The sequence below is a fragment of the Heterodontus francisci genome, chromosome 12, assembly GCF_036365525.1.
Source record: "Heterodontus francisci isolate sHetFra1 chromosome 12, sHetFra1.hap1, whole genome shotgun sequence".
In the NCBI taxonomy this organism is placed as follows: Eukaryota; Metazoa; Chordata; class Chondrichthyes; order Heterodontiformes; family Heterodontidae; genus Heterodontus; species Heterodontus francisci.
The window spans coordinates 83394200-83421182 of NC_090382.1; the positions used below are offsets into that span (position 1 = coordinate 83394200).

At 42.4% G+C, this 26983-nt stretch overlaps 1 protein-coding gene across 1 annotated transcript in view; it reads right to left on the reverse strand.

Annotated features, from left to right (window-relative positions):
• Window positions 1–25539, reverse strand: part of LOC137375638 (uncharacterized) — a 106978-nt gene extending 81439 nt beyond the window's left edge. Inside the window, exons 1-4 of the mRNA XM_068043020.1 lie at window positions 25498–25539; window positions 7098–7202; window positions 6134–6233; window positions 2819–2924 (exon numbers count right to left, since the gene is read on the reverse strand). Of these exons, the coding sequence (XP_067899121.1) occupies window positions 2819–2924; window positions 6134–6233; window positions 7098–7194 (303 nt within the window). The 5' untranslated portion in view covers window positions 7195–7202; window positions 25498–25539. The remainder of the gene's footprint in view (window positions 1–2818; window positions 2925–6133; window positions 6234–7097; window positions 7203–25497) is intronic.
• Window positions 25540–26983: the final 1444 nt, after the last annotated feature.

Below are 26983 nucleotides of genomic sequence, written 5' to 3' on the forward strand. Positions count from 1 at the left end.
TACAGTTGAATTATGGACAATGATTCATCTGGAAGCTTGAAGAGATGCTGAACATTGTGTTTTTTTAAGGGAGGTCACCAGAAGGTTTTTGGACTGGGCTTGAAAACAAACAATTATTGGAAGGCACCTGTCTGCAGATAATTACCCATCAGGGGCTATTTTTGACGTGGGAAAAGATGTTAGCAGCGAAGTGACAGGTCAAGATTTATAGAGGTCAGGAGGCTTGTCTCTTGTGACATTGTTTATGGTTTCATTTTGGACAGTAAGATGGTATATGGGAAATGTTTTTAAAAAGACAGTTGTAGTGTAAGCTGCTTGGAAGACAGTTGGTTTTTGCCTGCCAAGGAAACCCAGCTCTTCTCTTTCTCTCCTTTTGAAAGAAACCTTGCGTGTCCGGTGTGTCAGTCTCCTCTTTCCTCCCGTATTTGAAGAAACAGTGTGTTTCGAATGTGCGGGAACTGAAACACTTGTTGTTGCATTTCTGCTGTAAGGCCTATCTGAAGCCTCTGTAGCTGTATTTCTTGGAGAGCCTACCCAAACTGATATGTCATCACCTGAAAAGAACTATTCTAGGAAGATCCCAGTGACAGTGTCTATATGCATTTGGGACACCAAACCAAAACAAAGGACATCTTTCCATATCTTCTATTTTTTCTTCAAGAATGAGCTTATTTCAGCTTAAGTTTTTTTGTCTGCTTTTTTTTGTGAGCTCTAAAACAAAACTCCTTTTTCTGGTAAATTTGGACATGTGACTTTCTATCCCATCATCTAAGTTGCTAATAAATAGTGAATAGTTAAGGCTCCAGTGAGATCCTTACAGGACGCCACTAGTCACATGCTGCCAATTAGAGTACTTACCGTTTATCCCTGCTCTCTGTCTCCTTCCACTCAGCCAATTTCCCAGCTAGGTCAATAATTTGCCTTCAATTCCATGAGTTTATGCTTTGCTAACTATCTCTTATGAGAGACTTTATTAAATGCCTTCTGGAAGTCCAAATAAATAATATCCATAGCAGTTCACTACTTTAATCATCTCTTCAAAAAGATTCAGATTTCTCAGGCATGACCTACCCTTTACAAAAAGCCAACTTATAGTTATATTGATAAAATATTCGCTGCAACTGTGTGTGTTACTGGCAATTAGAAGTTAATCCGTTCACTCAATAGTGGATAGTGTTTCACTGTGATTGATAAGCTTTATAACTGTTGTAAGCAAAGAGTAAAAGATTTATTCAATACTTTGACAAATCCTGCTTGTATAAGTTGTAGGTTTATCATTCCAAGCATTATTGCAACTAAAAGATGACCAGTTTTTTTTCCTATACAGAATAGTAGAGATGCAAACCTAGAATTATTTAAGAAATAATTGGATCCTGCAGTGGTGATGTGAGCCAGCAGGCTATATGTGGTTCTGGATGAATGAACTAAGATAAGCTGATGTGCCTCTTCAACTCTAATTGTCTCATAAAAATTGCATATAAATATTCGCAAAAGATTGTTTTATCCAAACATTATGCATTTAATCAAATTGTGCAGAAATACGTGATAAGGGTACTTTTATTCCTTGTGGACGGAATCTGTATATTTTTTAATGTTATACTTTCAGTAACTTGCTGCTTCTGTATTGTTCTTGTTTAGCATTACACAATTGGGGAACATGGCAGGCAGTTGTTATGACTGAGGCCCAAGGAGTGCACTGTTTGTTCTAGTCCCACTTTTCCACAGGTCACAACATATATTTAAAATTTCCCACTTACTGATACGGTCAATCATACACTCTATTTTTCCCAGAACAAAACACACCAATCAGGTTTCTTCAATAAACAAAATGATCAGTTTATTAAAACAAGCCTTAACCAGTAATAAAAATTTTACTGACATTGCTAGTGATGGTTCTGAGAGATGATTTTTAAGTGATGCCTCTTGATTATTCTGGCTCTCAATTTTGAAAGAGTTCCTTGAATTGTCCCAGAAACCAAAGATATTTGTTCACTTTTCCTCTACATATCTTACGTGAAGTAGATTTTTCTTTGCTTATATCAAAAACAAGTACAGAAGCTTCTTGAATGTACAGACTTATTTATGATTGAAACTCTGAAAGCAAACCAAGGTTCCACAAACTGTACTCGTAGCAAACAGGTTCATCCTACCCACTGAGACTAAGGTGAGTCTAACGATTAATCTCCATAGCAAATAATAATTGTATTTTCATCAGACACAGAATGAGCATTAGAGCTTGGTGACAAAAAAATGAAGCATTATGCTTTGGATATAGCTTGATAAGGGTTTAATTCAATGATACACATAATGGGTTAGAGCGATCTTCAGTCAGAGAGAAACGTCAGCTTATTTTGATACTACTGTTGCCAAATTAGTAGTTATTGTGAGGTAGGTGTATATTCACAATGGAGTTGAAGTTGTAGGAAATATTATCTAAAAATAGATTGTGGAAAGGAAAATGTGGTGAAAAGAGGCCTTTTTTTGCAGTTTTTTTTAAAGAACTGAATCACTTTACCTGGTTCTGGGTACAGAAAGCAGGCAACCTAAAAGAAGGTGGAGTAGAAGTTGGTTGTTTGGCATACTAATTTAAAGCAGAGGCTTTATCCAAAATCAACATTTCACACGTTATATTTAAGCTGCATTCCAAATCTTTTATCTGAATTGAAATGTTTTCAAATGAAGAGGTAACATGTCACTATCTATATAAAATTAGTTTACAAACTGAGGAAAATTACAGCAAACCTGAACTTTCTGCTAAAATCACCATTGTAACAAGAATTAAACAAGCAATTTTATTATTTCTAACAATAGAACACACCTTCCATTGCTGAAGACTAGGACTCCTGTTCTGAAAAGGTTCAATTCCTTTTTTGGTCTTCAAAATGCTTTTTTGTACAGTTGTTTTCATTCGGGACAAATAGCTCCTTAAGAACAAAGACATTTAATGTTTTTTCTCTTCAAAATGATAATTGAACATCCTTCCTCATCCTACAAGTGACTGCTGAGTCTTTAGCCATCTTTTTTCTAGAGTTCACACCCTAAAACTCTCCATCTCTCAAAAAAAAACACGAAGAGCCAGAACTACCAGGAGCATCAGTCTGTGGGGGAATAGCCTCCAGGCAAATGCATCTGCAGCGCAAGTGCTGTATTCAACCTTTCTGCCCCATTATACATGGATGTGCAGAATCATATGATGGCACTCTGGCCTCGCACCTCCAACTCCGATGCACTGCTTAAGGTGGCGTATATTAACAATGGAGTTGCTCTTCTGATTACTCATCTATGAAAAGTCTTGAAATATTTTTCGATGTTAAATGAAAATTTTTTTCTTTAGGGTAGTATGCTAAATAACTGGACATGATAATTCTATTTTTGTAAAATAGTATTTACACTGCAGTTTTTTTTTTAACTTTCTGAAATAAAAGGTTCTCAGATTGAAAGTATTTACAGAACCAGTCCCCTGTAGATAATTCTATTCATTTTTGGAAAATTAAAAAGACAAAAAAGGAGAGAAAAAGTCAAATCATTGAGAGATGTAAATCCTGAGTAAATGAAGACTGGATTCTTCTCCTGAACCTGTGTGGAAATATAGGCCAGACTTTTACCAGTCTTGTGGAGGTGGCTTTGGAGGCTGGGGAACAGGGGGTGTGGGGGGAGGTCGTGGTAAATCGGACTCAACTGCATTGGGTTGTCTCCTGATGTGTTTCCATTCCAAGGGATTTTTCCCGGAGGCGGGCTCCCAGAAGCAACCACTCACCCGTCTGTGGCGGGTAGCCAAAGTATTTAAGAGGGCTATCAGCCATTAATTGTGCTCAGCAATGAAATTTTTACTGAAGACATACAGGCCACTCCTAATTGGACAGTGAACGTGGAGGCAGTATGTCAATTGGCTGCCTCCAGCAAGATCACGCCGCAGGACGCACCTCTGACACAAGTGGGGTCGGTGCCTACAAATGGTCCAAACGCCAGAAATTTTTTTAAAGTGGAGAAAATTCTGGCTATTGTCTCCTCTTTTGTCCCCTCCATCAACAGTAAGTATATGAAAAGAAAATTCAGATTTGCCTCAGATTATTGCAAGAGTCATGTCATCAGCTAGTATTTCAAATTGAGTTATAAGAACACCTACGTGATCTTCAATATAGAATTTCAAGGTTGTTCTTCAGAAGTACCAAGTTATACAATGCTTCACAAGGATATTAATTTACCTCACTCAGTTCTCCTTGGGCATTGTTTATATAAACTGAAGTATCTTCTGACTTGCTGTGAAGTATTATAGCATAAAATGTAATATTCTGCTAAGGGACAACTATATATAACTCGATGTTTTTCTCAGGCCGCAGGTCTAATTGCTCAACCTTCCTGAGGTTGATGAGGCTAACTGCTGAGAGTCCGAGGTCAATCATAAGTCAAAAGAAGCCAGCAAGAAATTATCTATTTTTCCCTTTTGAAAAGACAATTATGTTTGTGTGGAATTATGACAAACAAATCTTGAAGTGTAAGATAAAAATATTTTCCTAATGATTTTCCTGTCCATCCACCTCATTTCCTATCATGACTTTGAATTACTTTGTCAATAATTAACATTCAAACTGCCTAAATGAACATTTAACATGCAAAACCAAGCAGTGAAATTTCCTATATATTTGCACCTGGTGACAGACAAAAAGAGAGGGTAAAGCAAATAGCCAGTGCAAAAGTTTTCACCTGAATGCATCTTGGTTCATTAGAAAGGTTCCAATCCCATGCTTAAGAGCATTGCATGCAAATATCCTACTATTACACAAGTTCAAAATAAAAGTTAAATCAAATCCAAAATTGTAGGTGCAGCAGGAAAATCATTTTTGTGGTGTTTATATGCAGTTGATTTTATTTATCCTTACTGAAACCTGCACTGTGTTTTATGTTTCTTTGAATGCATTTTTATTGTTTCAGTATAAATCACATTAAAAATTGAAAAGTTTCCACTAATGGATTTCCTGAAACATGCTGCACCTAATGTGCCTGAATGATGGTTAGATGGCTTGCAATTTTCATACTTGGAAGGAAAAATGTATGATGAGTTCAATGTTTTCCAAAGGCCCGATAATTTGTGCCGAATTATACTTTCTTGCATACGCTAATGAGATGGACAAGAAATTTAGGAGTAAATGGCTATTGGCAAAATTAGCATAATTTCAGGAGTAACTTCCCAATTACTCCTCACAGGAAATTCTGTCCCATATCTGTACACCCTTCATCACAAGTGCACTGTGACTTTATTCTGCACAATTTAAATAATGGACTGCAACTACTCACCAACACTCCTCCCCTCCCCCCCCCACACTCCTCCCTCTCCCACATTCAACCCACACAAACATGATTTTCCCCAATGCACCTTCGCACAAACACTCCTTCCCCACATGTGTGTACACATTCACACAAATGTTATTGCCCCTCCATGCAAAAACAGGAAATTATAACAGGAAGAAGTTGACATGAAAAATTCTGTCAAAAATAAGGCAACAGGAAGTCAAGTAGTGCAGACAGGATGTGCACACAGATGTTAATAGTCTGAATGTACAGAACTGTTCAGTAAGAAGATTCAATACTCTAAAATACTCCTGTGTCGATTCCAAAATAAAGTATTAAAGTTTTTTTTTTGTCTCCTACAGAACGGTCAACATTACTAAATTAAAATATCCTTACCAACTATCTTCTCCCTCAAAATGTAAACCTGAATCTTCACTTCGTGCATGCATTTAGAAGATACCTCATACCTTATCACATGGGGCAGCACAGTGGTGCAGTGGTTAGCACTGCAGCCTCACAGCTCCAGGGACCCGGGTTCGATTCTGGACACTGCCTGTGTGGAGTTTGCAAGTTCTCCCTGTGTCTGCGTGGGTTTTCTCCGGGTGCTCCGGTTTCCTCCCACAAGCCAAAAGACTTGCAGGTTGGTAGGTAAATTGGCCATTATAAATTGTCACTAGTATAGGTAGGTGGTAGGGAAATATAGGGACAGATGGGGATGTTTGGTAGGAATATGGGATTAGTGTAGGATTAGTATAAATGGGTGGTTGATGGTCGGCACAGACTCGGTGGGCCGAAGGGCCTGTTTCAGTGCTGTATCTCTAATCTAGTGTGGTGCAACACTAACCTATGGCCACCAGAAGCCAGTTTATACGTTGAAGATAATTCTGAACCTGCTTCCTCATGGATGAATGACAATTTCTTCAATTTGGAACTTGGTTTTATATCTGTAGTGATTGTTTCAAAGAAAAAAAAGAGTCCAGTTAAAAAGGAACAACATATGCTGTGCAACTAACATTTTGGCAGAAACTTTTACAGGACATTGGGGTATAAGCCAACCTCTGCAAGGCGTTCAAAACAGGCAGTAGCAGATTGGTTGCCTTTTATATGCCCCACCAGAATTTTCCTTTTCATTGAAGTTAATGGAAAGGACAATTGGCAACAATTTGGCTACCACTCATTTTTGGCCATTGCCAAAATTGAATTTTACCTCCGTTATGTTTTATTACACTGTTGTAATACCAGATTAATTAACACACATGTTGCACCGTTGTGATAGAAAGCAGCATTAGAAATCAAAAGGTACATGCCATTTATATTTAAAGTGACCAAATATACTGACACCTCTGATAATGAGGGATCACTGACATTAATAAACCCCAAGAGGGTTATTCTAGGACACTGGCAACCAGAAATGACATGTTGGGAAAAAGTCCTGTAAATCCGTACAAGATTTAAATTTTAAAGAAATCAACAATCCTTGATGAATCAGTGGGTAAATAAAGGAAAATGTGACAAACAATTTAGGCTGGAACAGCAATAGATGTGATATAAATTACATTACCTCCAAGCTGTTGGACAGAGGAACAAAAGTAGGGTTCCCATTCCTGACTGCTACTTTGACATTTATGGACATAACTACACAGACGTCAATGCTCATTGGTAAACTATTGGTTCAGCACTTATTATTTAGGCTCATTTGAGGGTCCATTAAACTACACCTCATCATCAGTTGGTGTCTTGGAAGAGGGAGAAAGAATTAAGATCGTCTACCAATACAGCCAACAATTACACGGTATCAGTTACATTACTTCTCTTTCCATAACTATGAGCTGGGGAGGAACAGTGGTTCATCTGTGTATTCGCACTCATTTGTTTCCAGTTTGATTTGCCTTTAAAGTGAGCCATTACGTCTCCTGCAAGAATAAAAATAAAATTAGTCTTTGCAAATTTCCAAGAAACATACTTTCGTCTCCACACAAAGTTGGTGACTGATGCTGGAGCATAGTTCCACAAAAACTTGCATTCCTTCAGTACTCATTTAATTGGTTATGAAGTCTCATTAGCGTGAGTCATTAGATAGAAATTAGAAAGTGGTGAAACCAGAAGTAGTGTTGCTATGAGACCGGATGCCCATTCTGCATTTCAAACTGAGACAGATTCAGTCACAGTAAGGGATAGAAGAAGGGTCGCTGATCCGAAACGTTAACTCTGCTTCTCTTTCCACAGATGCTGCCAGACCTGCTGAGTGATTCCAGCATTTCTTGTTTTTGTTACAGTAAGGGATAGACTTGGTAGGCCTCACGAAGGATGATAATGCAAATAAAGATATTCAGAGACCATTCAAGACTTGAATTAACAGCAAACATTCCCCATTGCGTGACAATGACTGGGCCATCAAGCTGTCTGCACAAACAATGTACAGAGGGTAGGGTCATATCTGCTGTAATCTGATTACGATAACCTAATCAAGAAGAGACAATGTAGAGGTGGTGAGGTTAAACCTGACCAATCAAAAGGTGGACTATAACCTAATATGGAAGGAAGGAATCCTCAGAGGGGGCCATAAATGACAGGTGCAGGGACAACTCTGGCCACACCGATTCAAGAAACCAACCTACAGTCAACAGAACACCAGCGGGTTGGCAGGGGGATACGGAAGCTCAATGCTACACTGCTAACCCCAGAGAACTTGAGGAACTCAAAAGGGATTACAAAGGTTGGAAGACCGTGAAACCCCTCTTTGAGTTTCCAGTTCACTGGTGGGAGGCGATCAAGGAGAACATCAAGAGGTTCTTTATCTTCAAAATGTGTTCAGAGGGCGAGAGAGAGAGACAGAGAGAAATGTCCCGACTCCAGAGAAGTATGCAAAATCTGCTCCGGCTGCATACGATGGGGGTCGAGGTCAAGGAGGACCTCCATGAGGTGACGGGCCAGCAGGCCTCGCTCTTTGCCACGGAGGCCTCCAAGATCATCTTCCGGTCCAGAGTCCGCTCCATTAAGCAGGATGAGATGCGCTCGCGTTACTTCTTCCAAAAGAAGTACGACGCAAAGCCCACAGACAGCAGAGCCTCCCAGTCCTTCCTGTCAACTATCACAGAGGTCTTCGATGACAGCATGAGGGAGAGACTGGACAAGCCGCTAACTCTGGACGAGCTGACAAAGGCCGTCAAGTCCTTCGAGACGAGTAAAACTCCCGGAAGCGATGGCTTACCTAATGAGTTGTATTCGGCCCTGTCGGACTGGGTCGGCCTGGACCTGCTGGAAGTATACGAGAGTATGCTCCTGGCCGGCAGCATGTCAGAATCGATGAGGAATGGCATCATCACCCTCATCTACAAGCGGAAGGGGGAGAAATCAGAAATTGGCGGCCCATCTCACTGCTTAATGCTGACTACAAGATTCTGTCCAAAGTCATAGCCAGTCGAGTCAAGTCTGCTCTGGAGTTGGTGATCCACCCTGATCAGACCTGTACTATACCTGGCAGGAGGATCTCCGATAGTCTCGCGCTACTCAGGGATACGATCGCCTATGTCCAGGACAGGAGGGTGGACACCTGCCTCATCAGCTTGGACCAGGAGAAGGCCTTTGACAAGATATCGCACACCTACATGATGGACGTGCTTTCCAAAATAGGGCTTGGAGAGGGAATCTGCAATTGGATCAAACTGCTCTACACAAACATCAGTAGCACAGTCTCAATCAATGGGTAGGAATCAGAAAGTTTCCCAATCCAATCTGGAGTCAGACAGGGCTGTCCTCTCTCCCCTGTCCTGTTTGTTTGCTGTATTGAACCCGTTGCTGAGTCTATTAGGAAGGATGCGAGCATAAGAGGGGTGACAATCCCAGGCAGTGAAGGCACTCAGGTTAAAACCTCCCTGTACATGGATGACGTTGCCGTCTTCTGCTCGGATCCGCTGTCTGTGCGCAGACTGATAAGCATCTGTGACCAGTTCGAACTGGCCTCAGGAGCCAAAGTTAACCACGGCAAGAGCAAAGCCATGTTCGTTGGGAACTGGGCTGACCGATCCTTTGTCCCCTTCACCGTCAGGTCAGACTACCTGAAGGTGCTGGGGAATATGGTTTGGAAGGGCCGGGGCGTGCACCAAAACCTGGAAGGAGCGAGTAGCCAGGGTACAACACAAGCTGAGCATGTGGGAGCAGCGATCTCTCTCCATTATGGGTAAGAACCTGGTCATCAGGTGTGAGGCACTCACTTTGTTGCTGTACGTGGTGCAGGTCTGGCCCATACCCCACTCCTGCGCTGTGGCGGTCACCCGAGCCATTTTCCGCTTCATCTGGGGATCCCAAATGGACCGGGTCCGGAGGGACACGATGTTCAAACCTCTGGATAAGGGCGGGAAAAATGTACCCAATGTGGCCCTCAACCTGATGCCTACCTTCGTGTGCGGCTGCATCAAGCGGTGTGTAGACCTCCAGTACACAAACTCCAAGTGTCACTACGTGCTGTGGTTCTATCTTTCCCCGGTGTTGCGAAGGATGCGTCTGGTCACATTGCCGCAGAACGCTCCATCCAGTTGGACTCTGCCGTACCACCTATCCTTCGTGGAACAGTTTCTGCGGAAAAACACCTTTGCCCACCAATCCATCAGGCAGTGGTCTGCACGGAATGTCCTCAAGGCCCTACGAGAAAAGGACATGGTGGATCCTGTCGGATGGTTCCCCGAGCAGACCGCCAAAGTCATTTGGCAGAATGCCTCATCACCAGAACTTTCAAACAAGCACCAAAATGTAGCTTGGCTGGTGGTGAGAAGAGCCCTCCCTGTCAGATCCTTCCTGCACGCCCGAAATCTCACCCCCTCCGCACAATGCCCTCGAGGTGGCTGTGGTGGGGAAGAGACCGTTGCCCACCTCCCTCTGGAATGTGTCTTTGCAAAGCAGGTGTGGAAAGAGATGCAGTGGTTTTTGTCGAGGTTCATCCCAAGCAGCTCGGTAACATAGGAGTCTGTGCTCTACGGGCAGTTCCCAGGGACGCACACCGAGATGAACATCAACTGCTGCAGGAGGACTATCAATTCGGTGAAAGACGCCCCTTGGTCTGCCCGAAACTTGCTGGTCTTCCAGCGCAAAGAGTTGTCCACGACCGAATGTTGCAGACTGGCACATTCCAAGATCCAGGACTACGTGCGGAGGGATGCACTAAAGCTTGGGGCAGCCGCAGCAAAGGCTCAATGGGGAAAGACCACTGTGTAAGGCCCCCCCACCAAGCTGAACTGAGGGGCTGGATCCATGGAAAACACCTCGAACTGTATTGGGAAAATTTTCATTTGCTGTAAAATGTATGTGGCATGAAAAATGAAATGGAAACATTGTGAGGCAACTCACTGCAGTATTGAAGGAAACAGACCTCCTTTGCACTGTCTGGAACTGTTTTGTAATGTTTTTTTTTAAAAACAGATTTTTATGAATAAAGTATATTTTGGAAATAAAAAAAAGACAAGAAAGAAGACGGCGCCACAGCAGCTCAGAAGGCAAGGACCGAGGACACCCTATATCCTGCTGTATAACTGCTGCTTTTGGTTAAGTATTGCTTGTATATTATTGCTGTACTTAGTAAACTCTCTATCTTGATTAAGAAGCCAGAGTTTGTACCTTGTGGCTCAAGAGCTAGTCAACAACCCACCTGAACAAAAATCTTACACTTCTACCAGCCAGGAACCTCAGGACCATGAATTCAGCCAGAATACAACTAAATTACCAGACTCCACAGACCTGTATATTATTTTTATTTGTTCTGGACGCTAATCCAACCAATCTATTCTTCATCACTCTGTAACCCACCTCTGTTTTGTGTGCGTGAGTGAGGTGAGAGAGAGAGAGAGAGAGAGAGAAAGAAAGTTGGAGCGTAGTTTATTTTTACTTTGATCAGATTTTGATTTTAGTTTGATTTTTAAACTAAAGAAAATCTGTCCGATTGGTTCTTTTATGATAATACATAGAGGGTTAAACAGTCACTGAATTGGTAAGCACATCCACTGTTTAAAAGAAACAAACCCTGTTGTGGTCAAACAAGGAGTACCATGAGGGGAGCCTTTCGACCACTCCTCACCTGATCATAATGAAAATCTGGGGGTTCGTGTCTGGGATCAAAAGCCAAAGGCAAAACGAGATATTGGAAGTGGGAAACCAAATTGATCCACTAGCAAAAAATTAAAAACTTCAATAAAGGTTTTCTTGTGGTTTTCAGTGCTAGAGAACTAAAATGTCCACATTCGAGGCCAGTACCTTCCTAGACCCAAGTGAAATAACTTGGTGCAGGTTAAAAGCCCTATCTATTGAAGAGCTGAGAAATGTAGCTGGGCAGTTAGGGATTACTATCCATCCAAAAGCTAGGAAATCCAAAATCCTAAAACATGTGGCCAACCATTTTGCACTTGAAACAGAGGACTTAAAAACAGACAAGGTAACATTAGGTAAGATACAGCTAGAACAGAGGAGCTTAGAATTAGAATTCCAAGAAAAAGAAAATGAAAGAGAAAGACTTTGCGGAGAGCGAAAGAGAGTTCAGGGGTTCAGGAAAGGAAAAAAAGAGCTTTCCAAAGGGAGTTAAGACAGCTTGAATTAACTAAAGGAAGTCTCAATGCACCCAGTGAAGGCACTACCAGTGAGGGAACTACTCCTAGCCAGGACCAAGTGTTGAGTTCTTAAAAGTTTTCCCAGTTGATTCCAAAGTTCAATAAGGGGGATATGGAAGCATATTTCATCTCTTTTGAAAAGCTTGCAGAACAGCTGAAGTGGCCATCAGAGAGCTGGACCTTGCTATTGCAAAGCAAACTAACAGGAAAAGCCCATGATATTTGTTCACTGTTGCCTAATGAGCGTTCATCAGACTATGAGATGACTAAAAATGCTATCCTGAGTGCATCCGAGTTGGTACCGAGTTTGAGTGTTAAGCAACTTGCCTTTGACCAATGGATACGGGCACTCAAGATACAGCCAACATATGAAAACCTCAGAGAGGTTATCCTTAAGGATTTCAAAAACTCAGTTCCCCTTTGCATTAAAACCCAAAAGGTTCCTTGAGTCAAGCAGGCAGCAACCCTGGCTGATGAATTTACGCTGTCCACAAGCCCTTGACCCCAAGCGACACCCTTACCTAGTCACCTTCAAAAACCTGAAAATGTTAAAAGTTGGGAGGGTGATAGGAGTCTGAACAGCCATGGGTGAGAAGGGAAAGCTGGACACACAGGGGGCTCTCCTCAGGCCATAATGGATGGTGCTGAGAGCAGGAGTGACACCCAGAAACGTGCGTGTTTGCATCATAACAAGGCAGGTCACCTTCGAGCTGACTGCTGGAAATTACAGGGAAAACCTGTAGCATTCATCAGGGCAGATCAGTGCAGGAAAAGGGGCCCTGATGGAAAGTACAGCAGACCAGGCTGTGGCTTTAACTACGGCAGTAAAACCCAGTACATATACGACTGTGGGTTCAGGAAAATGTAACAAAACCCCTGACAGAGTTACCAGGATTTTGTCTCCCAAGAAAAACAAAAAGGGGCTACCAGTATATTCTCACAATTATGGATGCAGCTACGCAATTCCCAGAGGCCATTGCCCAAGAACCATCACTGCCAACGTAATGGGGCAACGGCTAACCCAATTCTTTACCCAATATGAGCTGCCTGCCGAGATCAAGGCACAAACTTCATGTCTGGTATCCATATCCCTTGAGTGAGGCAAGCAAGCCCATCATCATACATAGGGCCAACCAATCCCTTCTGCTGGGAAAAGACACGACCTTTCCCTGACAGTGCATTAAATACTAATGCGAGTAAACGGTATTGGAGGAAAGTATATGCCCATACCTTTATATCGAGTGCGCCTGGAGTGCGACCTTGTTTCAGGGCCAGTAACTGTGGGGATTGTCCCTGGTTTACCTGTAAATGGAGTCAACCTGCTCCTGGGTAATGATCCGGTGGGGGCAAAGGTGGTAGCTTCCCCAGTAATTTGAGAAAGACGCAAAGAGGTCAGGGACCCAGAGCAGTTGTAGGAGAAGGTCCCCGGCATTTTCCCTGACTGTGTGGTTACCTGGTCCATGGCCAAACAAGCTCCGTCAGAGGAGGCTGAACTGGCACTGCAGACAGATGACCCTGTCTGGTAATCCGAAAACTTCTTTGGAAAGTTAGAGGGCCGAAATGATGTGTGAAACAGGTCTTCCTTGGTCGAGGCTCAGGAAGCCGATCTAGTGTTAAAAAAGTTAACACAGACTGTCCGAACTGAAGCTGAGGCACAGGGAGTCCCAGAGTGCTACTATTTAAAGAATGAGGTGCTGATGAGGAAGTGGAGACCTCCTCACAGACCTGCGGATGAAAAGTGGACAGTGGTTCACCAGATAGTGATGCCACCGAGGTACCAGAAGGAGAAACTAAGAATAGCCCGCAAACTTCCAATGGCTGGGCATGCCGATATACGAAAAAGCCAAGCCCGCATAAGACAGGATTTTGACTGGCTAAATCTCCACAAAGATGTCGTGGAGTTCTTTAAAACATGCCATCCGTGCCACGTTGTGGGGAAGCCCCAACCTGCAATAAATCTGCATCCCTAATTCCCATGCCAGCTTTTGGGAAACCCTTCAGCAGAGTGCTGGTGGATTGTGTGGGACCCCTGTGGAAAACAAAAAAGGGCTACCAGTATCTTCTCACAATTATGGATGCGGCAACCCGATTCCCAGAGGCTATTCCCAAAGAACCATGTCTGCCAACGTAGTGGGGCAATGGCTAACCCAATTCTTTACCCAATATGAGCTGCCTGCCGAGATCCAATTGGATCAAGGCACAAACTTCATGTCTAGTATCTTTCACAAAGTCATGGGTAATCTGGCATAACCCAGCTTAAGTCCTCAGCCTACAACCCACAATCACAGGGGGCTTTGGAATGGTAATACCAGACTCTAAAGACAATGATCAAGGCATACTGCTGTGAGTACAAAGGACTGGGATTTCTCCTGTTTGCCATTGGGGACTCACCCAATGAGACCACTGGCTTTCGTTCCTTTGAATTAGTTTATGGAAACGAGGCGAGAAGTCCTCTTAAAACTAATCAAGGAGAGGTTTTTGATAAGCCTTCCCTGTTCGGATACATCTCCATGTTCCGGGAGCAGCTTATGAGGGCCTATGCAGTGACTCAGGAGCACCTAGAGACCTTCCAAACAAATATTAAAAGGCAGGCAGATGAACATGCCAAGGCCAGAACATTTCGACCTGCAGACCATGTCTTCGTACTACTCCCAATATAGGGCAAACACCGGAAAGCCCAGTTCAGTGACCCCTACAGGAGTAGTAAAGAGAATTGGCAGGGTGAATTATTTAATGGACACCCCTGATCGTAGGAAAAAACAAAGACTGTCCCACATTAATGCAGGGACAAACAAGTCCACGTCTGTCAGGCAGTTAGGACAGAGGACAACAAAAAGGACAGTGACGACAAGTTCGAGGGGGGCCTGGAGGGTTCCCAAATCGAACCCCCTACAGTCCGGTTAGACAACACTGAAATGTTCGGAAAATTAGACACTGTGCTCTCCTATTTAAAGGAAGAACAAAGAGAAGCCTTAATAAAGCTGCTCACAGCTTTTAAATAAATCTGCAGGGACACACCAGGGTGCACAACCCTACCCTACACGACACGGATGTAGGAAAGACCCCTTCCATCGCCTAGGTCCCAGGAAACAGACCCATGCTCAGGAGGAAATCCAGTATATTCTGGAAAACAAGCTAATTGAGCCTAGCAAGAGAAGCTGGAGATCCCCAGTTATGCTGGTGCCCAAGCCCAACGGCTCAACAAGGCGCTGCATTGATTACAGAAAGGTTAAGGCAGTGACCAGAGCTGACTCTTAACCAATTCCTCATCTGGAAAACTGATTATTGATAGAGTAGAAAATGCCACCTACATAACCAAGATAGACTTGCCATAAGGTTATTGGCAGGTTCCCTTAACACCCCGAGCCAAAGAGATTTCAGCTTTTGTCACCCCATATGGGGCCTATTCCAATGCCGAGTGATGCCCTTTGTATTAAGGAATGCCCCAGCTTTCTTTCAAAGACTGATGAACCAGGTAGTGGCTGGCCTACCCAGCTGTGTGGTGTACCTCAATGATCTGTTAGTGAACAGTGAGACTGGGGGCAGGGGAGGGGGGGGGGGGGGGGGGAGAACCATTTAGAATGGTGAGTTGCTCCAGTCCAAGGTTCCTTCTACAGTACCTTCCAAACCCGCGATCTTTACCACCTAGAAAGACAAGGGCAGCAGATGCATGGGAACACCACCTGCAAGTTCCTTTCGAAGCTACACACCATCCTGACTTGGAACTATATCACTGTTCCTTCACTGTCACTGGGTCAAAATCCTGGAACTCCCTTCCTAATGGCGCTGTGGGTGTACCTATACCCCAAGGACTGCAGCGGTTCAACAAGACAGCTCACCACCACCTTCTCAAGGGCAATTAGGGATGGGGCAATAAATGCTGGCCTAGCCAGCAATACCCACATCCCACGAATGAATAAAAAAAAATTAGAATCCCTTTTCCGAAGTTTCAGTTAGCTGACCTAGTGGTAAAACTTGCAAAAAGTGAGTTGCTAAAGCTCAAGTAACCTACCTAGGGCATGTTGCAGATCAGAGGCGGGTGCAGAGTAGCAAAAGTACAGATGCTGATGGAGTTTCCTGTCCCCAGGACCAAACAGAAAATAATGCAATTTTTGGGGATGTGTGGGTTTTACTGCAAGTTAGTCCCAAACTTCAGCACTACAGCTGCCCACTGACAGACTTCCTGCAGAAAAGGGCAAAGGCAGTGCGGTCAGAGAGGTGCCAAACAGCTTTCGAGGGGCTAAAAGCCATCTTAACCAATAAACCAGTGCTCACAGCTCTGAATTTTAATAAACCGTTTAAATTGGCAGTTGATGCTAGTGACTTCGGGATAGGTGCCGTCCTGCTCCAAGTTGATGAGTCAGGCATTGAGAGACAAGTTGGGTACTTCTCCAAAAAATTAAACCAAAAGAGGTATTCCACTGCGGAAAAGGAAATGCTGGGAATGTTGTTGGACTTCAAAGTGCTGGAGAGCTATGTCCAAAATAGGGAGACTATGGTCTATACTGACCATAATCCCTTAACCTTTGTGGAGAAATTCAAAAATCAAAATGCAAGGTGTTATGACTGACCATTCAAGACAAAGCCCCCAATCAAAATATATGATTCTGACTGTGGCAGGAGAAATGCACTGTTGATTCAGTCCTGCCCCTCCACTGATCGCCTAACATATTTTAAACTTTCCAAATCAAAGAAAACCACAGCCAACTGACCATCCACCAACCCCCTGAATGAGGCTAACCAAACCAGGTGTCTTTAGATCAACAAATTAACTGTTTAATTAGAAAAACTAAATTCTTAAACAGGAAGATATAAACAACATTGTCGGGCAACTTCCCCCCCCTCCCCCCCAAACTGCCAAGACTGAGGCACATATTATTTTGCCACATGGACATTAAAATTTAAAATTGCAAGCCCCTGACTAGGACATTTGTATAAAACTAGCAGTGTTGGAACAATGGGGACCCAGTCAGTGCTTCCCCAATACACAGAAGTGATCAGAGCAGTTTTAGTCACATGACTAACTGACTGTTGCAGAGAATTTGAATTTCCAACAAAGGATTTGAACTCAGACAAAGCCATGTGCTCATGGAGTGAAGATCTCTCCTGGAACTGAAGCAAGAATTACTTCCTCTCCTGTCTGCCTGCCTCCATCTCTTCCCCACGGAACTGAATCTCGTGAAGACATGTATACTCAGAGAGAGAAAAATCTCCTACATGAACAAAGTTTACGAAGAATACTGAGCCCCAACGAAACGTAAGACAATATCTTCAATCAAGGACTACAGCAAGCTGGAGAAACAGTCACATGATATTGCCTCAAACTGTTCTACTTATCTTTTCTTCTGCTCTTTTCTCTCCCTATTTGCAGGTGTGTATTGCGTGTGCGTGCTAGCGTGGGCGCATTGTATATCTGTAGGCGTTAACTGGATTAGGGTTTAAGTTTAAGGTTTAATAAATTTCATATTTCTTCTTTAAATTAAAGAAAGCCTGTTTGTGCTCATTTCTTTGCCTTATAATTGGAAAGTTGTGAACAAGGATTCACAAAGGGGGAGCTCAAAACAGTGTGTTTAAAATTAAATCCTGTTATAAGACGACCAGGTGAAGATAGTAACAGACCCCCAGACACCTTTCACACCTGGTCGTAACAACATTTAAAATAATAAAAATAAATGTCCTTGCAGATCTACACTCCTGCCGAAGTGGAATGTTCCAATGTGAACTGTCCAAGGTTGCTTGAAGCTCTCACAGCTGTCCGAAAGGGAAGGAAAAAAAGGTGATTCAACAGTCGAACAGTCCGTAGTCTAGTTCAGCAGTTGAAGTAATGCTTTTCTTCTCCAGCGACGAATTCAGCAATTAACAACTTGCAAACACTTCTTCATGAATCAATACGGCTTTAGAATTTTTGAGGGATAGAAGATTGTCACAGTCTAACTTCCCTTCCTTCAGTTTAAATTATCAGAGATCTCTGTTCCATTCATGCTGGTCCAGCTGTCTGTCTGTGTCTGTTAACTGTGTCTCAAAAGCCAGTTTTTCAGCTCGTTTCAAATGTCAATCGGCAACATTGTATCTTTGATTCTCAGTCTGAGTGGCGGTATCCCGGGGCAACCAGAATGCACTCTTTGAATCAGTCCCTGGAGTTTGCTGCCTTAAAGCAGTACTGAACCTTTTCCAGCCTTAAAGGCACACCACATACTTCTTGGGAAAAAAAACCTACAGACAATTTCAATGGAGCCTGCTTTTGCAATCCTACCACTTAAAAATTACCCATATTGCAGGAAAGAACAATGTGATAGACTCTGGACAAGGCATCAGCTAACTCAATGCAAAATCATCCCAGATGATAATTAAACCAGAACCTAGCTGTGGCAGCGTGAGTTCAAGTGAGTGTTTGAGAATGAATGTATGTGTACAGTTTCTTTTTTTTTTAAACCTATGAGCTGAAAATGAAATGCTCATGTCATCACATTTCATTCCGTGTGGTGTGGAGGGGTCATGAAAACGTGCTATGCTGAATAATGATTTTTAATGCATTGGTGGGAAACCAAAATTAAACTTTTAAAAGGAAAGCTGGAATCCTAATTCAACTAAGATGGCCACCACAATTTCCATTGAAATACCTCACATTCCAAAGTATCAAGATAGAGATGCATGTCTGAACGACCCTCATTCAGAACAATGACTTTATCAGTTTGAATGCTACTGTGAGAACAGAATTTTTAAGAACAAATTAATATGGGGACATTTAAGATGAAATAATTAATGAATCATGTATTGCTAACAAGCTAGCTTTGTAGCTGCAGAGACAGCTCATCAGTAATGACTTCATAGCTTTAGAGCTTCTGCAGACCGCTCATCAGAAATTCATAGTAGCCTATTCAGTGCTGCAGGGAGGGACAGTTTATCAGAATAAGCTTCGTAGCTGTAGGGATGCACAGACAGCTTATCAGTAGAAATCAGTACCAGCTAAGGCTAGTAGGACAGCTGCAGATACTGAAGACTAACCCTTTGTATGACAAATCAGCCCGACATTCCCATGAGATAGGGGAATAAGAAACTGCTTGAGGGAGGTGACAAGGCAGTGCCCCAATCAGGCCATAACACCAAGAAACTGCAGAGTTTGTAAACCAATTGGGAACATAAAGGGGGTGTCACTGATTTGTAAGAAGAACTATAAGAAAGGCTTGAATTCCCTCCTCCAGCACGGAAGAAGAGGGAGGAAAGCCCAGGTGTTGTTGTTGTACGCTTTGCTGATGATGTAACCACTAAGTACTTCAATAAAGTTTCTTAAAGCTACAGTCGGACTTCGTCTCTTTTTGGTGTAACCAATGAGAACAGGAAAATTGAGATCCAACACTACCTGGTATCACTTTCATTAGCGAGACTGTCAAAGCCATCTTGGAGCATAGCATTAGTGGAGACGAACCCCCAGGGGATAAATATTGAAACAATAAGACCTGAGAGAGATTGAAATTCTTAGACTTGGATCATATTAAACTGAAAAAGAGAATACACCAAGACAATCATGTGACATTCTGTCCAACTGTGTAAAAACTTGGAGTTTCTTTTGGACACAGCAGACAAGCTTTGAGTGCTAATCAGCGCAGGACCCCAGTTTCAAACCATGCAAGTCTATCATTGCTGCAGACAGAGACTCCGGGGAGAAAGCCATCTATATCAGTGTCTCCTTAAAAACCCTGGACCAGGTGGTCACATCTACCAGCCAGGAACTTCAGGACAATGAATTCATCTTGAAGACAACTGAATTACCAGACTCCACAGACTGTATAATATTTTTTATTTGTTCTGTACTGTAATCCAACCAATCTATTCTTAATCACTCTGTAACCTATGTGTGTATGTGAGCGTGAGAGAGAGAGAAAGTTGGAGCATGGTTTATTATTTTTACTTAGATCGGGTTTTGATTTTAAACACAACAAACTAACCCCTTTCTTGGTTAAACTAAAGAAAACCTTTCTGATTGTTTTTTTTTATGAACGCACATAGAGGGTTAAACACTCACTGAATTGGTAAGCACATCCACTGTTTAAAAAAAACCCCCTGCTGTGGTCAAACAAGGAGGGGGACAAGAGGGGAGCCTTTCAACCCCTCCTCACCTAATCGTAACAGTTAGTTCAGGAATGTTCATCATGTCATCGCATTTTTGGTTCTGGGGCTTTTATGCATGCAATTAAATACATTTTTTTTTTATATAAAAGAGTTGGTTTATTTTACAGCTTTCCAGGAAGCTTAATATTAGTGTTACAATAGGCATTCCTCTGGGAATCAGTCCTGTTTGGAGGGCAGATGACTATAAACTTGTAATTACTCAAGTGTATGGGTCTGAACCCACTGGAGGTACTTCAGCTTGTCAGAGATGTGCCTTCAATACCTATGCTTGGTCAGGGAGTGGTTTCCAGTTTCTTGTACAAGAAGAGTGCATAAAAGTAGTGTCGCAATGTGTAATTTCAGGAGCACATGCACAGATATGTTCCCAACTTTCAAACAGGACGTCAGGCAGCATCTGTAGGAGGTCGCTGAATAGAAATAAGGAATAGGATAATAGGTCAATTTGAGTATGGTTGAGGTGATAATCCTGCATTGCAATGACTTGAGACTTGATGCCCTTAGAAGATAGGAGCATGGCAAGGCTTCAAATTGTACACTGCACCTTCAACATATGTTTTATTCATATGGACATGCACGTGCTGCAATGAAGGCTTGTAGGTTTGTGTGAGAGCTTCACCTAGGTGAGCAGCAAATGTAGAAGAGATTAATGGGAGCATGGTATAGCATGAAATCTTAGGCCATCTACTGGTTATGTGGTCTCATGAGTTCTTGTACAATAAAGAGTGCCAGTTTTGGCTCAGGGTGTCACTCTTGCCTCAGTCATATGGACATGAAGTTAAACCCCACTTCAGAGACTTGAGCACTTAACTTCGGCTGACATTTAAGTGCAGTACCAAACTGTTGGAGGTGCTATCTTTCAGATGTGACATTTAAAAAAATTCATTCTCAGGATATAAACAGCTGGTAAGGCCTATATTTATTCCCCATCCATAGGTGCCTTTGAAGAGTGGTGGGTTTTCTTTTTGAGCTGCTGCAGTCAATGTGAAGGTGCTCCCACAATACTGTTGGCTAGGGAGTGCCAAGGTGTTGACCAGAGTTCTAATGCACCTGCTATTCTAGTGCAGTACTGAAGGAGCGCAAAGATGTGGCCTTTAAACCTAGGCCTCAGCTGCCCTTTCAAATAGACAAAGATTTCAAGGCACTATTCGAAGAGTTGCTGAGTTTCCCTGGTGTCCTAGCAAACATTTATCCCTAAACCAATGCCACTAAAGCAAACCATCTGGTCATGTTCCCAAGAAAATTCACTCCTCCTTGGGATTACTGCTATGATCATTATTGCTATGGGTTCTATTCCTTGGACTGTATTGAGTGTGTGCTATTCCGCTGTGCTGACAGGACTCTAGTATGAGGCCAACAGTCAATGTGTAAATCTAGATCTTCACAAGGCTTGAATATGCTCTCCTATAAATCTTTCCATCTGTCAGCATTCCAAGTATTCTATGCAACATCAAGTAATAGGATCAGGGATTATTTTCCCTAAAATATATTTCCATGGTGAATGAGTATGGTGTTTAAATACAACTAAAGAGATGCTGCTGCTTGAGATCTAAAATCTTGCACTATTATTGATCTTCCCTTTAAACCATGTTTGCCATAAATCTTTAAATCTTAAGTAAGATTTCTGTATTTAAAATCTTATTTCATCACACTTCTGGTTTTCATTGTAAATTTTGTTTCAGCCTTTCCTTGTGTTACGACCAACCGCTCCAATCAAAGCCCCCAATCAAAATATACGATTCTGATTGCAGTGGGAGAAACGCATTGTTAGGCAATCTATGGAGCAACTGGATTGAATTAACATATCATTTAAAATTTTCCATATTAAAGACCCAGCCAAATTGTACTATTAACCCCTGAATGAGGCTAAGCAAACCAGGTGTCTTTAAATCAACAAATTAACTCTTTAATTAGATTTAATTCTTAAACACTATGAAGATAGAAACAACATTTGTGGCCATTACGGAGACTTGGATATCAAAGGGGCAGGAATGGATGTTGGATGTTCCGGGGTTTAGATGTTTCAAAAGGAATAGGAAGGGAGGTAAAAGAGGTGGGGGAGTAGCATTGCTAATCAGGGATAGTATCACAGCTGCAGAAAGGGAGGTCGTCGAAGAGGGTTTGTCTACTGAGTCAGTATGGGTGGAAGTCAGAAACAGGAAAGGAGCAGTCACTTTACTGGGAGTTTTCTATAGACCCCTCCAATAGCAACAGAGACACGGAGGAACAGATTGGGAGGCAGATTTTGGAAAGGTGCAGAATTAACAGGGTTGTTGTCATGGGTGACTTCAACTTCCCTAATATTGATTGGAACCTCCTTAGTGCAAATAGTTTGGATGGAGCAGTTTTTGTCAGGTGTGTCCAGGAAGGTTTCCTGACTCAATATGTAGGTAGGCCGACTAGAGGGGAGGCTATGTTGGATTTGGTGCTTGGCAACGAACCAGGCCAGGTGGCAGATCTCTCGGTGGGAGAGCATTTCGGTGATAGTGATCACAACTCCCTGACCTTTACTATAGTCATGGAGAGGGATAGGAGCAGACGGGATGGGAAAATATTTAATTGGGGGATGGGAAAATATTTAATTGGGGGATGGGAAAATATTTAATTGGGGGATGGGAAAATATTTAATTGGGGGATGGGAAAATTACAATGCTATTAGGCAGGAACTGGGGAGCATAAATTGGGAACAGATGTTCTCAGGGAAATGCACGACAGAAATGTGGAGGTTGTTTAGGGAGCACTTGCTGCGACTGCTGGATAGGTTTGTCCCGATGAGGCAAGGAAGGGATGGTAGGGTGAAGGAACCTTGGATGACAAGAGATGTGGAACAGCTAGTCACGAGGAAGAAGGAAGCTTACTTAAGGTTGAGGAAGCAAGGATCAGACAGGGCTCTAGAGGGTTACAAGGTAGCCAGGAAGGAACTGAATTCCCATGCCCACCTTTGGAATGGCTACTGCCTATCTAACCTTGCCACATTGGAAGTACACTTTCCCACCAATGATGCTGCAGTGATATTTCACTGGGTGTAATTATAGTATGACAAACACACAACCAATTCCCATTATAAAAAATAATTTACCATGCAAACAGCTCAAAATAGTTAATATATTGCTAATCTTCCTTGATGTTGTACATTGCAAATCTGAGAATGTGGTCTTTCTTACCTGTCTCTACTGTTTGTGTTGCTATTTCTCTTCCTATCTCTAGTTCTTTTTGTCTATTTCATTTCTTCTACTTTTAACTCTGTTTCTCTGTCCTTTTTCCTTTCAGATAAGAGGTGGTGAGAAAGGAGTCACAATCATCTGTATTAAGCTGGCAGTTGCTAGGAAGAGGTATCCCTCAGTGACTTCCTTCCCATTTTCTCATGCTTCCCACCCATCATGTCACCTATCCCTCCACTTTAACACCACCCATACTTTTTCCTTCAATGCTCTCCCAACAGTAGCCCTACCTCTTCCCCTTTGAACTAATTGCTCAAATCCTTTATCCTCCCCTTGGTCTGCTGTCATTCATCTCACCCTTAACCCTCCATCCACCACCCCTAATGGCAGATAGTTAGTTTCCTCCATGGGCATAACCTAGAAGTTGCACCCTAAATTGTGGTCAAAGCTGCACTGATCTAGCCAGTGGCAAAAAACACCCAAGTATTGTTCCAAGTGTATTAGAACACAGCCAAACTCAAATGGACATAAATTAGTATAAATCAACGGAAACTATCGGATCAAGAATACGCCAAACTCAAACCAGTATATTTCTTCTTGGAGTCGGTAAATGTAAAATTTCAATTTATTTAACCACCATTCATGCACATCAGGCACATTTTTACTACCCTGTAATCAGGCTAGATTTTCAATTTTTAAGATGACTTACACTTTGCTACAAAAATGCATTAAAGAAATAGAACACACTATGCGGATCTCAGTCAGAACAAATTAAAAATACTCTTTAAAAATAATTTGTAATTAAAACAACATGACTCTTTCCTGCTGCATTTGAAAATGTGATTGCAATCTTCAGAAACCCCCAACAAGCACTTCTGGCATATACTCGCATTTGAGGACCAGGAGTTGGTCGGCTTAGTGCAGTCATTTAAAGAGAAAGATGAACATGAAAAGATCAGGGAGCCTTGAGCATATTATAGTTTCAAAGGCTAACCCAATTAAGCCCAAAAATCTACAATCTTTTAAGCCACATAATTTTTTTGCACTCAGATTCCAATGGCATGATTCCAATTGCCTATTTCAGCCTCATTGGTCCATCAAACTGAGCCTTAGTGTTAGGTAGTTGTTTAATTATTCTTCTACTTCCATTTCTGCTTTCATTTCATTGCCACTGGAAATATGATTTTTAAAAAGTTTTTCAGCTTTGTGTAACTACACTATTATATTTTACAGTAGCTAGTTGCAATATGAAAGGAATTTTTATTCTTTGCAGTGTGCTTATTCTGTTCCCTTGCTGACTTTGTGTCTCTTTCCCAAAGTCACAGCCAACTGTAAACAACATTCAGCTCATTCATAATTTTATCATGCATGTCTTCTTAAAAGTCAGTTTTACAGGGCATTAAAAAAATGTTTTTCTGCACTATTAATGTAGCTGGCAGCTTTTAATAGAAATACACTTTTAAAAGTTTATTTGAAGTGGCATACAAAAAGGAAAATCAATTCTGTAAATTTGTGCCTTTTAAAGAAACATTCTAATACAAGCTCTAAACATAATTAATTTGGAGCCATTAAATCAGGTTTGTGAAGAGTGTGGTAACTGCAAAATTTAATTGAGATTAAACAATCTACAGCACAGAAACGGGCCATTCATCCCAACTAGTCCATACCAGAATTTATGCTCCACACTAGTGTCCTCCCACCCCTATTCATCTCATCCTATCAGTATTTCTTTCTATTCCTTGCTCCCTCACGTGCATATCTAGTTTCCCCTTGAATGCAGCAATGTTAGTTGCCTCAAGTACTACTTGTGGTTTTAAGTTCCACATTCTAGCCTAAGTAAAGACGGTTCTCCTGAATTCCTATTGCATTCGTTGATGACCCCTAGTTTTGCTCTCGCTCTTCTCTAAATCTACCTAATCAAACCCTTGCATGAACGTAAAGGGCCCTATTAGATCACCCATCAACTGTTGTTTAAGAATAAAGAACCGCAGTCCCATTCAGCCCCCTCCTGATAAACTCATACTGCTAAAACGATGAGCCAGCTGCACTTTCTTCTTCAGGCGCCGTGCTGCGAAGCTCAAATTATCCGAGGCTGAACGGCACAGGGCCCAAAACCAGGCAAGACTTGATACGGTTTTACAACCATTTCAATGACACTTTGGCAAGCAAGGTTCAGTCAAACCATCCACCTTCACAAACAAATGTATTACCAATAAAAACAATTCTGTTCATTTTCCAAGCCAGAGCTACTGAAAGGGAAGCGGAATCTAGTCCTTTACAAATGGATTTCAGCACTTAAGATGGCTCCTCACACCTTCAATACTCACCACCAGTCCTGCACCAGCTCCGCCTACCTGGCGCGCTTTCACTCTGTGGCATCGCCAAGGCTGCCACGCGCACGCGCTCTCTCTATGACATCACCAAGGCCATCTGTTGGCGCGCGCGCTCTCTCTGTGACTTCACCAAGGCTAACGCGCACGCGCGCTCTCTATCTGTGACATCGCCAACGCCACCTGCTTCTTTGCAACAACCGTTTGCCACGAGTCTGGAGCCGACGGTTGCTGGCGCGGGACCTCCCAAGCTTCAGATTGATGGCTGCTCAGTTCGCAGCGGTAAGATCTGCCCATTGGCAACAGTGAGAGTTGCCAGAACAGTGGCGTGGGTTCGAAATAGTCGGGGCTGTTAAGGCCTATTCGCTAAAAGTCGCAAATGAATTGGTTTCACTATGGGAGAGGGATTATGGCTTGAGTTGTAATTGTTTCATCGATAAAGTTCTCAGTGAACTTCCATTAATAGCTAGTAATATAAGGCCCACATTATAACACTCAGAAATAAGTGGGAAAGCAATTTGCGTTCATTCCACATCCTCTCAAATCAATTGCTTTACCAGTACTTAGGTGTGAAAAATGTATGCAGCTGAAGAACCACAGTGAAAGCAGATTACCTGCCTAACCAATCTATTCCTTTAGTGAAACATTGTCCACACACAGCAGTGGTGGATTAATTTTAATCTCCAAATCCTGTCTTGGTCTCTCTACCTACTCCTTCAGCACACTCAACAATTTCAAGAATCTTAACCTCTTCCTTAATTCCCACTACACCTCATCAGGCACTGTCTTCCTGAGGCACATGCCTGTTTCCTCAGCAAGGTCTTGCCCCTTTAGTCTCTGCATTCCTCATCCTCAGGGACTTCTAACTACATCTAAAATCCCCTAGGCCCTGCTCTGTCTTCCTGCTCTCATTCAATCTTCCTTTCACATAAATTCCCCCATCCACATCTATAACATCCCAAAACTTGACTATTCCACATGGCCTCTCACTTCCAAGAACTCATTCATGACAAAGCTATTATGACCACTCCCTCATTTTCCTAATTTTCATCAAACCCACTCCATCCTTACTATCTATTCCCGAAATGCCACCCCTCCCCCAGTTCTATCGCTAATTTACTTTCAAATTCCCAACTCTTTATATTCAGGGCTCCCTCTTCAATTCACCGTATGTTCACCACTCTCACTCCCTTGAGCCAAAACATTGCAAAGCTAAGTACCTGGTCTAGTCATGGGTAAGCCATGTTAAGCATGGTCAGAAAGAGAAGTTGGGTCGTCAGTAGTTTCATGGGTATGGAGTCAAGGAAGTAGGAAGTGGCACTCATGGACAAGCTGAGTACAGAGAGAGCATGAGGGGAGATAACAGAGATACTAGAAAAATATGTGTATTCAGAGCTAGGAGATGGATTGGCTGCTGCCAGACCTGCTAAGTGATTCCAGCATTTCTTGTTTTTGTTTCAGATGGATTGGCTTGATGGGCAAG